Raw genomic sequence first — 12,745 nt, 5'->3', positions numbered from 1 at the left:
TGGCTTATATGCCACATATAAACTCTACTTAAATTAATCTGAAAATGACTGCTTGAGAGAAAAACATTCATATTATATTCCTTGGAGTTCTCAAGGTGGTTTCGATTTTTACTTGCAAGTTCAGTTAATGCTTTGGGGAGAAATAATGCCCATGAAATAATAAATATAACTTACTTGAAATGCAAAAAGATGAGAGAGAGAGTAGGCAATTGAATAAACTCAGAGCATACATGCATGACTTACATAAAACACTACAAAGGGTGCATAGAACAAAAAAATACAGAAAAGAGAAATATGCAGAAAACCACAAAAGATAAAATGAGTGAATCAGTAAGGAGAGAGAGCAATAACATGCTATAACTATGCAAGAGAGTGTTTTTGACATAAGAGCAAAAGCAAAAAGAAAAGTCTGTAGTAGTCTAAAAAATTTTCATCTGCTTTTCAACACTTTCATTAGCCATGTGTCATATCCCCTACAAGACATTAAACAAATTGCCTTCAGAGATTGTTAATTTTAGAAGCTTTCTGCAATAATAAAGCATAAGAGTATTGAAAGGTTTAATACTCCATTAACATTGCAACATTTATTAAACAACTGGATGAAAAGTGACTGCTCAGCATTGCTTTTGAAATCAGTTTGTTACAACCCTTTGAGTCACAATTTAAAGTTAACAGATTAAAAGAAGATACCAATTTGGTTTTGGGTCACTAATCTACACTCTACACTACACCTGGTAGTGCTAAGTAATTTTTTGAATTGTCTGGATCCTGTGATAGAAGTAGAGAAGACATTGCTTCTTTAGAGATCATTATTTTGTTACAGAAAAGGTTGCTGTTACATAATAGACCTTCAGCCTGGACTTCTCTAACCCTAATTCTGGAAGTATAAAGTCCAAGTAATATAGATCCAGTAGCTAGCAGAAACAGAGATCATATAGGTTAAAGAAAATCTCACAATGTCTGCAACCCCCTAACAGTTACAGCTGAGAACAGAATAGGCCAAATCTAATCTCACACTAGTACAAAAGCAGAATAACCCCACTGTCAATGAAGTTACTCTGGAATGACCCTGCTGTAAGTGAAATCAAAACATGCTCCATCATAAAATCATAGAACTGGAAGGGACCTCAAGAGGTCATCTAGTCCAGTCCCCTGCACTCAAGGCAGGACTATGTATTATCTAGACCATCCTTGACAGGTGTTTGTCCAACCTGCTCTTAAAAATCTCCAATGATAGAGATTCCACCACCACCTTAGGCAATTAATTCTAGTGCTTAACCACTCTGACAGTTAGGAAGTTTTTCCTAATGTCCAACCTAAACTGCCCTTGCTGCAGTTTAAGCCCATTGCTTCTGTCCTATCCTCAGAGGTTAAAGAGAACAATTTTTCTTGCTCCTCCTTGTAAGAACCTTTTATGCACTTGAAAACTGTTATCATGTCCCCCCTCAAGTCTTCTCTTCTCCAGACTAAACAAACCCAATTTTTTCAATCTTTCCTTATATGTCGTGTTTTCTAGACCTTTAATCATTTTTGTTGCTCTTCCCTGGACTTTCTCCAATTTGTCCACATCTTTCCTAAAATGTGGCACCCAGAACTGGACACAATACTCCAGTTGAGGCCTAATCAGCGTGGAGTAGAATAGAAGAATTACTTATCATGTGTTGCTTACAACACACTTGCTAATACATCCCAGAATGATGTTTGCTTTTTGGAACAGCATTACCCTGTTGACTCATATTTAGCTTGTGATCCACTATGACCCCCAGATCCCTTTCCACAGTACTCCTTCCTAGACAGTAATTTCCCATTCTGTATGTGTGCAATTGATTGTTCCTTCCTAAATGAAGTACTTTGCCTTTGTCCTTATTGAATTTCATCCTGTTTACTTCAGACCATTTCTCCAGTTTGTCCGGATCATTTTGAATTTTAATCCTATCCTCCAAAGCACTTGCAACCCCTCCCAGCTTGATATTGTCCACAAACTTTATAAGTGTACTCTCTATGCCATTATCTAAATCACTGCTGAAGATATTGAACAGAACCGGACCCAGAACTGATCCCTGCAGGGCCCCACTCTTTAATTTAACTTTAATTATGCCCATTCAGCATGACTATGAACCACTGATTACTCTCTGGGAACAATTTTCCAACCAGTTATGCACCCACCTTATAGTAGCTCCATCTAGGTTGTATTTCCCCAGTTTATTTATGAGAAGGTACTGCAAGACAGTATCAAAAGCCTTACCGCTTCCCCACTATCCACAAGGCTTGTTACACTGTCAAAGAAAGCTATCAGGTTGGTTTGACATGATTTGTTCTTGACAAATCCATGCTGACTGTTACTTATCACCTTGTTGTCTTCTAGGAGTTTTCAAATTGATTGCTTAATTATTTGCTCCATTATCTTTCCGGGTACAGAAGTTAAGCTAACTGGTCTGTAATTCCCCAGGTTGTCCTTATTTCCCTTTTTTATTCATGGGCACTATATTTGCCCTTTTCCAGTCTTCTGGAATGTGTCCCATCTTCCATGACTTTTCAAAGATAATTGCTAATGGCTCAGATATCTTCTCAGTCAGCTTCTTGAGTATTCTAGGATGCATTTCATCAAGCCCTGGTGATTTGAAGACATCTAATTTGTGTAAGTAATTTTTGACTTGTTCTTTCCCTATTTTAGACTCTGATCCTACCTCATTTTCACTGGCATTCACTGGCATTCACTATTTTAGACGTCCAATCACCACCAACCTTCTTGGTGAAAATCGAAAAAAAGAAGTCATTAAGCACCTCTGCCATTTGCACATTTTCTTGTTATTATCTTTCATTGAGTAACGAGCCTACTCTGTCCTTGGTCTTCCTCTTGCTTCTAATAAATCTGTAGAATGTTTTCTTGTTTCCTTTTATGTCCCTAGCTAGTTTGATCTTGTTTTATGCTTTGGCTTTTCTAATTTGTCCCTACGTACTTGTGTTACTTGTTTATATTCATCCTTTGTAATTTGACCGACTTTCCACTTTATATAGGACTCTTTTTTGAGTTTTAGATAATTGAAGATCTTCTGGTTAAGCCAGGGTAGTCTCTTGCCATACTTCCTATCTTTCCTACACCGTGGGATAGTTTGCTCTTGTTCCCTTAATAATGTCTCTTTGAAAAAGTGCCATCCACATCATGTTTACTGCTAATCATATACTACAAAACTTTTCCTCCAAACTTCTTGAATAGTCACAGTAGGATGTAAATATGAGGCCTATTTAAATCACAGAAAGCCATGTATGGGCTACAGTGAAATAGAAGTACAACTGGGCCCTCGCAGGGTCCTAAAGCCTGGGGCCCAAGCCAAAATGTCTACTCCACAATTAAACAGCCCCTGAGCCCAAGCCCCACAAACCCAAGTCACTGGGCATGGGCCAGCTATGGGTTTTTAATTGCAGTGTAGACATACCCTGAGCACTATTGTAATACAAACAGTAATTTACTAAGTGCAGGAGTAGGGGGTGGCATACTTTGAAAATGATTCTAAAAATCTCCTTTTTTCCACAGAGTGCAATTGCAGAGGAGGACCCTGTGACAGTCGAACTGGAGAGTGTCTAGGAGAGGGCCCTACAGGCACTGATTGCCCAACAATCAGTAAGAATAACAGCAAGGCATCCAATAAAAACAATGGAATACCCTTACTGTATTTAGTAGCCTGTAAATACATATTAAGGTTTCATCCTGCAAGATGCTGAGCACTCTGGCCAGGATCCAACAAAACACTTAAGCCTGTACTTAGCTTTAAGTGTGTGTAGTGTCCAGTGCTTAAAAGTTAAACACAGGCTTAATTGTTTTGCTGGACTGGAGGAGATTGCTCAGCGCCTTGCTAGCCCTTAGAGAGAGACCCTGAAGCACTATGAATGACTCAGAAGGCTGATTCTGTGGGCCCTCAGGCACAATGTCTTCTACTCAGGGTAGTACCTAAAAATAAGTTTGCCCAGTTCCTCAGAGGGAGTTAGGTACTTAACTGTCTTTCCAATCAATGGGAGTTAGGTGCCTAAATACCTTTGAGCATATGGGCCTGTGGCCCTAAAAATTATCATCTAAAATCACAGGAAATGCAAAACTTTTGGTTCCAGCAGCAATATTTCCTCAGCTGCCTTGAACATCAATTCCTATGTATGTCAGTATATAATGGTCTCCATTGCAAAACCAGTATTTAGCAAGAGATACCATAATGAAGTTTCTGAGATATTGAAGGTATCTCCTATTCAAAATGCAAAGGGGACACTCTGGTGTCTCCAGTACCACAGTGTTGTCACTGTGGTTAAATGCTGACCTTGTTAATGGCAGTATAACCTTTTTTGTTGTAAACAGAATGTGCAACACAGCCGAGAGAACGTTGCTGTTGGAACCTTTGTTTTATATTTCCTAGCTTTGTGATTTATAGCAATGTAACACCAATGTTTCATTCATCAAAGGTTTGTGGTATTTTCTAATGGTATACATTTAATGAGAAAGTTTACAGTATTACTTAGAACCAGCGTTCTGCATAGGGTGACCAGATAGCAAGTGTGAAAAATTGGGACTGGGGTGGGGGTTAATAAGGGACTATATAAGAAAAATATCAAATATCAGAACTGACCCTATAAAATCGGGACATCTGGTAACCCTAGTTCTGCATGGCCATGGGTAGCCCTCTCGTTAACCATAATTTGGATATACTAGCACTGTGCCTTTAAGAATTGACTTCCTAACTGAACTGTCAATCGAGTTCAGCTTCTGCAGATGACTGCCAGTCACTGAACAAAAAATATATTCTGCTATAACTGCGAGTATTAATAAATGCATGTTTCTGTGTTATAACAATTGTGTGAACTCACTTTTTGGCCCTGATTTCTTGTTCTGTGAGCCACAAGCATGCTGAGTCCCTAAGGCATAGCCAGGAAATGCCTCTTATTACCCCACCCACTGGTTACCAAGCAGCCTTGACAGGCTCCCAAACTAGTTTCATCTGGCTGTCCTCAGCTGGAAGTGTGGTCATTAAACTGTGGGACCTTGAAAGAGGGTGGATTAAAATGAAGAAAAATGGGTTTCCTAAGGGCTCCATTAATAACTAAGAAGAATCCCCTGTGGTGTGAAGGGCACAAAATAAACTTTAAGAAGAAGAGTGTTTTCCATTTAACTGAAACTGAAGTTAAAAGAAAAATGACCATATCTTATTTTATTGTCAGGTTGTGATAAATGCATTTGGGATTTGACTGATGACATCCGATTAGCAATTCTCTCTATTGATGAAAGCAAATCAATTTTGCTGAGCATTTCCAGTGGTGTTGCTGCTCACAGACACTTGAATGAACTCAACTCCACTGTTTCCTTCCTCAAGGTACAGATTGCCTTATTTGGATGGGCTTCATTTTTTAGTTTAGTATTAACCTACAAATTAATGCTCCATCCATAAGCATTTCAGACCCTGTTCAGCATAGTTGAATTCCTGTGCTGCCCATACCATACTCGTTATAGAGAAATTTGTTTTCAGCTATATTGAATTAATACTATTTTTTAAAAATCTCTTTTCATACAGATGAAACTGTCAGCAAAAGAAAATCATTCTGTACTTAGGAAGATCCGCATCGATAATGCTGAGACTGAAACGGCCAGTCTCCTCTTAGAAATAGAGACACTTGAAGAACAGGTTTGTCTGCAATTCCCATTATGAACTCATGATGGAGTAGATGAACCAATGTGAGCCTACGATTTGTCCTATTATGGCAAAAGGGTTTCAAGAAAGGAACTTTAAAGGGCCTTAGTAGATTATTTTATTTTTGAAACAAAGAAGGATGCTTCTAGGAACAGGAAATGGAAATAATCTCTCCAGTCTGTCTTCCTGAAAACACAGGATATAGGGCCTGATCTGAAACTCATTGAAGTTAATAGGCGTCATTCCACTGGCTTCAGAAAACTTTCGATCTGGCTCATTGTCCTCCACATATTGCCCATAGTCCCTCACAGAGGCCACATTTACTAAACTGGCAACACTTTTGATGCTGAACTTCCATTTCAAATTCTGTTTTATAATTGAGCAAAGTAATCAAGATGAAAGTAATTCCGGTGTACTTTCTGAATGTTTGAACTGTATATATTTTACATAGATGCTCTCATAAAATTTAAATTAGCACTGATTAGATACTTCAAATCATGTTTCAAAACTGCCAGTTAAAAATGGCTTCTCAGGTACCTGCTGAGAAAGGCACCTGATCAGCACTCAGGATATGTTTTGACACAATTATAATCATACATATTTTATCTATGTTCAGTTGCAAGACCATAAAATTAGTGTTACATTCCATCACTTCAAGGGGCACACTTACTGCAGCCTAACAGAGTGCTAATATGAAATCTACTAAGAGAACAGCTGGGGCTCAAAATACTTTCTCTTTTTTAAAAATAGTCATTAACAGATATCCTTCATAATTTGAGTCATATCAAGTCAGTGATCAACATATTTTCACTGAGAGCAGAATGCAATTAGAGTTCATGGCACAGTTCCAGAGTCTGTGCTTCACTTCTTAATTCTTCTGTCAGGCAAGTAAAATATTACGCTTAAGACTAAAACTCAATCACAGAAGTAAGCAGAGAACAACGCAGAGACAGGAAGAAAGAGAGTGAGTAAGGAGGTGGGAGATCAGTATTGACTTAATGGAAGGACCCTACAGTATTAAACTTACTGTTATTTGTGTTCCTCTGCACTTTGCAAAAGGACCAGCTGATTCAACCAATTCATCTTCACCTATTACTGTGAAACCACTCAGTGAGTCTAAATATCCCCCTTTGTGGTTTGAAAGTAGCTTGATTGAGGCTTTAGGTTTTGTTGGCATCTTTAGTGTATCTGGATGATAGGATTTCCCATCATCTTCACTGGTACTGGAATTTGTTTTGAGGTCACTGGATGTCAGCATCCCCTGTGTCTTTAAGTGATTTAATTTACTTGTGGGTTTTCTCCACTGGGGCCTCTCCTTTGTGAGGAGTCTCCTACATCAGAACTTGTGATTGCTAGTGAAGGGAGAAGATCAAGTTCCTGGACTACCACAGTAGAGACAGCAGCATAGTAATTCCTCTATATACATCATTTTTCTGCTCTTTTCAAAGCACTAAAAAGGAAATCAGGGTAGGAGCCTTTGTTAGTTTTAACAGGTTTTGCAAGTGTGTACTGTGTCTTCCATTCAAAGTTTTGCAAGTGTACTTCATGATGTCTAAGTGATGGCTGGGTTTCTGGTTTTAACCATTCAAACAGAACAGAACCACAAAATGTATTTGAGGTTTTATTATAATAAATGTGATTTATAGTGACCTAATATGGTGCAATTCTGGTAAAGTAGCTTAAAGGCTCTGTCCTGGAGAATTTTGCTGGGAATTTGGAGAATATAATATAATTCCTGTATGTTACTTTGGAAATCCTACCCAAAGTCTGCATGAAGTCAGTGGGATTAATGGGTTCAGCAACAGCATCCTTAGTTTACACTGTAATACTGATTGATCTTAGAGGAAATGCTGCTTCCCTTCTGAAAGAGATCGCTGCTCTTCTCATTCCGATTGCAGTCTCAGCTTGTGCCATTGTAATTCTTAGTGTATGCAAATATAAAGCCATAACTGGCTAAGAAGAATGTGGGGGTTATTAAAGAAGGAAAAATCTTTAAATGCAAATGTTTATGTAGAAACATGAATGGTTATTGCCTTAAAATAAACAACAATTAGCAGCAAAATAAAACAAAACAGCAGAAACCCTGAAGATAATAAATCTGTATAGTGACCCATATAGTGTTCTTCCTTCCAAGGCAAAGTAAATAATATGTAAAAAATTAAAACCCTTACTATGAACCCAACTATTTATTTCATTCAGGTAAAAATACCTTCCTCTTCCATTTCCCAGGATTGCTCTTGGTTCTGCCCCCACTGAAGCCAGGCTCCATCCCATTTTCTAAACTGATACCCATTTTTTCTTTCCAAGCTTATTTTCAGCTTCTATCTGGTTTAAAGCGCCACCTGGTGCTCTCACAACTGAAAATACCTATTTTCAAGATAATGTGACTATATTAGTACTAACCATAGCTGATCAAACAAAGCAGCTAGAGTTATGGAATAGGGTAATAACAATTATTAATAACTACAGGACAGAGAAATGAAAGTTGTTTTTTTTTCAACCAAATGCATCATTTACTGAGGAAAACCAATTTCCCAGGAGCTACAGGTCTTCAAAAATATTGGGAGAGGGATTCAAAGTCCAAACCTGAACCCAGATCCTAATTTTCTTGTGAGAATTATTTCTATTACAAGCCAAAGCATACCTCTGAATCTAAGCACTTTGATACCCATCAATCATGAGATGTTGATTGGCATACAAGACCTAGCAGCAATGGACAACATAGCAATAGGCTTGTTTCTTTTATTCTCCATCCTGAGACCTCCCTAAGGAAATTAAATCTAAGGACAACTGAAGTCAATAAGTTTCTTAGGAACCATGATGATTATGCAACAGTAAATCTTAATATTCCTTCTGCCCTCAATCTTAAACCAATGCTTCTCTGTAAAGCCAGTTTTGAGGACCCCAAGAAGTTGTGATGGTGACAGGAGAGTGTTATTTAGAGGGCAGTCCAAATGTAACAGATGACTGTGGCTCTGCTTCTGCCTGAGCTTATTGGCTACCCACTGGCTGTCTGAGTTTTAGAGGAAGGGACTCATAGAAGATTAGAGTTGGAAGAGACCTCAGGAGGTCATCTAGTCCAACCCCCTGCTCAAAGCAGGACCAACCTCAACTAAATCTTCCCAGCCAGGGCTTTGTCAAGCTGGGCCTTAAAAACCTCTAAGGATGGAGATTCCATCACTTCCCTCAGTAACCCATTCCAGTGCTTTACCACTCTCCTAGTGAAATATCTTTTGTAATATCCAACCTATTCTCCCCCACTGCAACTTGAAACCACTGCTCATTGTTCTGTCATCTGTCACCACTGAAAACAGCCTAGCTCCATCCTCTTTGGAACCCCGCTTTGGGTAGTTGAAGGCTGCTATCAAATCCCCCCTCACTCTTTTCTTCTGTAGACTAAATAAGCTCAGTTCCCCCAGCCTCTCCTCATAAGTCATGTGCTTCAGCCCCCTAATCATTTTTGTTACCCTCCGCTGGACTATCTCCAATTTGTCCTCATCCTTTCTGTGGTGGAGGCCCCAAAACTGGACACAATACTCCAGATGTGGCCTCACCAGTGACGGATAGAGGGGAATAATCACTTCCCTCGATCTGCTGGCAATGCTCCTATTAATGCAGCCCAATATGCTGTTAGCCTTCTTGGCAACAAGGGTGCACTGTTGACTCATACCCAGCTTCTCGTCCACTGGAGGAGAGGCTGAGAGGATTGGGAGTCCTCCCGCAAACAAAATGTCTCTATAGGAGAGACAGATTCCCAAAACTGACCTTGAGTCTCACATTAGTCTTTTGTCCATACACTTACATTATTTGGGAAACAAACATCTGACAAAATCAGGCAGCAGCTTGAGACTCAGCAGAATAATTTATGGGAGTCTTACAAACATACATAATTTATGACAATTTGATTGCAGTAGATGATGGAGAAATATGGACTAGATATTAATCTCTTATTCTTCAATTCTCAAAATACCAAAAGGCAGCCCTTCATGTCAAGCACCTTTTTTCATATAATTTTATATGCTGAATGGGCCTACACAACACTTTCATCGAGAAGAGACAAAATTATGTTTGTACTGCACACTCGCACACATGTATGTGGATTTTAAAAAATTACTAATCTTATGCTCGCATGGTTTATTCAAAGGGAAATCAAGCATCAAGCAAAGGCCTACTGGTACAGAAGGAAACCATGGCGACCATTAACCATGCTACTCAACTTGTGCAGCAACTCGGCAACATGAGAGACAACATCCAAGGTAAATAGAATTTTTCTGGTTCAGCTTAATGTCAAGAATATATCAATAAAATCTCCACTGGAGAAATGTCACGGGAGTACTGTTATAAAACTATCAGACATAGAGTTTTGACAGCATATGAAGCCAGGATGAAAATTTGTTTTTCTCAACAAGCTATTGTGACCAGTGTGTCAGATATCCTCCATTATAGAGTGCCGCACTTCTTTTCTCTCTCTCCTGACATCTTCCTCAGAAAGTTAAATCTCAGGTCAGGTACATATGAAATCAATTATTTTGTGAAACATAAAAAGATTATACAGGCTGTAGTTTGTTTGTGTGTATATATGTTTGGTTGGTTTTGATTTTTTTTAATCTCGATTAAATAGAGTGGATGCCCAGATATTATAGTGACCGAGGTTATATAACTAGCTAGGTAGACATAGATAAGCTAAAGCTTTCCCATGTAGACCCATTACAGAGAATTGTAGTTCTTTATCATGGCAGCACTAAAGTAGAATCTATCTGTCCCTAGAATCAATTTTGATTTTAAAAGTAACTTTCTACAAAGTTTCTATATGGAAAGATGGTTGTGATTTTTAGAAGAATTGTGTCAATGAAATAACAAGATATTTAAAACCCAGGGTGAAATCCCAGCCCCACTGGCAGTGGGAGTTTTGTCATTAACCTCAATGAAGCCAGGATTTCACCCCATTTTATAAATCTATTTTTTTTCATCATGGTTTTTCTTTGCTTCCAATTTGGCAAGACAGCATAGTCTAATAGATTGAATATGAAACTGGACATCCTAAATTCGAATCTCACCTCTGCCAATGACTTAGTGTGTAGTCTTTGGTTAGTCATTTAACTTTATTGGCCAGACTCTTTGTTCTGTTAGGAAAACTATGCAATTTTTTTCAGTGCAAATCTGCCACAAAGGTGGCAGATATAGCCAGTGGAGGAATTCACCCTGGCAAGGAGAGCCCTTGGATGACCTAGAAACACCACAATGGCTGCTACACCCTTGCCTACACTCTCACAGCCTAGTATAGGGAGTGTAACCAGAGTATTATTGCAATACAGTAATCCTTGGTTACCATGACAGCTCTTGGAAGCCACTGGCAGCCAGTGCAGATTCTGCTGTAAACTCCATCAGGAGAAAGTCCTAGCTCTGAGCCAGCTGGGACTGGGAAGCCACAAAGGTGACTTGAAACCATCTTTGATGCCTTCCCCTCTGGTCTTGTGTTGAACTCAGCTTGACCAAAGCAGAAAATCTGGCTTATTTTGTGTCTATTACTTTGTTTTCAAAATGGTGTTAAGACAGAGAATCTGGGGACATGCCCACAAGTAGGTGACCAGATGTCCCGATTTTATAGGGACAGTCCCAGTTTTGGAGTCTTTTTCTTATATAGGCTCCTATTATCCCTCCTCACCATCACAGTTTTTCACATTTGCTATCTGGTCACCTGACCCACAAGTTGTATTTCCTGACAAAAGAACAGTTGTGAATTAATCACTGGGGGAGCAGGACCCATGCCCAGGGGCCTCGGCCAACTGGGAAGCCCTGGAAAAATGGGCCCCCCTGCACCCTGACCTACTCCACCCATCCAGCGCTTCTGCCTGGGAACAGGGGAAGCCCCCATGCCCGACCCCATTTCCCTGGTAGGAGCGTTGAGCGGGGGAGGGGGGGGCTGCAGGCAGAAGGGGTGGGGAGGGGCACCCCACTTACTCTGGCCCAGGGCCCCACAAAAGGGTAATCCACCGCTGCAAAAGAAATAATTGCTTGGAGGACTTTACCAGAGGGGTAACTGAAACTAGATCCAACCAGCCAAGGTCACATGTGAAAAGTGGCATCTGTGCTAAGTTTTTAAGCCTTTGAAAGACAGGTGTAAAGGATCTCTGTGTCTTCATGGTCCATCTCTTAGAGAAAGTGGAGAGTCCAAATCCTTTTATGTGTGTACATAGCTGGAGAAAAGTATTTTGGAAAACAGGAGTTATCCACCCTGGCTCCAAGTGGGCTTGATAAAGAGGTTGGGTAAGGGAGAAAGACTCATCTCTAGACATCAGCACAATGCTGGCAAGCAGACCAGAGTGGTCAGAGACAGAGGATTACTTTCAGCTCTTTGCTTTTCTTTTTCTTCTCTGTAATTAAGTGGAGAATGCCTCATCTAGTTTATCTTATGAGAAATGTAAATCTAGATTCTATTAAACAAAGTTTCTTTTAGTTTAACTCCATTTTCTCTCATTTTTTAATAAATCTTAGTTTTGTTAAGATTCCTGTCATATGAGTAATTTCATGCGGGCATCTCCAAAGGGAAAAGAATACTGTAACCTCTAACCTCAGTCAAGGGGACAGACAGAGGTTTCCACTCCAAGCCAGTTGTCATCAGGCTGTGGAGTTTTCAATTTAGTTTGGATACGGATATTGCATTTCTGCAAAGGAACTTAGATTTTGTCTCTCTTTCTCCTTTCTTCCAACGAAAACATTGCCTTTAGTAAATGAAAGTACAGTTTTGTAAACTGACTGTCTACTGCTAAGTGTCATAAACTGTTACTGTGATACTGTTTCACATCAGGCAAAGAACAGAACAAGCTTAAGGTCTCCCAAAACTAACAGAGTGCAACAAGGGGACTCTTCATATTAAAATGTTGTGACAAGCTGTCACCTACTGTCTTGGAGTCCAACTCATCTGTGAACTGACTGTCTAGAGATGCAGATAACACTTCTAAAATCCATCTTTGTGTATTACTATTGCAATAACAGCATTCTAACCAGCAACATATATACCAAAATATACACACTTTACAACTAGCAAATAGGCCATTTTATACCTTCCCAGATGA

The 12,745-nt window shown here is 39.4% G+C and overlaps 1 protein-coding gene across 1 annotated transcript in view; it reads left to right on the top strand.

The window, feature by feature from the left end:
* Positions 1–12,745, top strand: part of LAMA4 (laminin subunit alpha 4) — a 130,545-nt gene that overhangs the window by 58,077 nt on the left and 59,723 nt on the right. Inside the window, 4 exon segments of the mRNA XM_030556152.1 lie at positions 3,536–3,622; positions 5,203–5,354; positions 5,553–5,663; positions 9,814–9,925. Coding sequence (XP_030412012.1) covers positions 3,536–3,622; positions 5,203–5,354; positions 5,553–5,663; positions 9,814–9,925 — 462 coding nt within the window.

This window comes from Gopherus evgoodei, chromosome 3 (genome assembly GCF_007399415.2).
Source record: "Gopherus evgoodei ecotype Sinaloan lineage chromosome 3, rGopEvg1_v1.p, whole genome shotgun sequence".
Classification (NCBI taxonomy): domain Eukaryota; kingdom Metazoa; phylum Chordata; order Testudines; family Testudinidae; genus Gopherus; species Gopherus evgoodei.
Note: the sequence above shows the minus strand (reverse complement) of the source record. Positions and strands in the feature narration are given on the sequence as shown.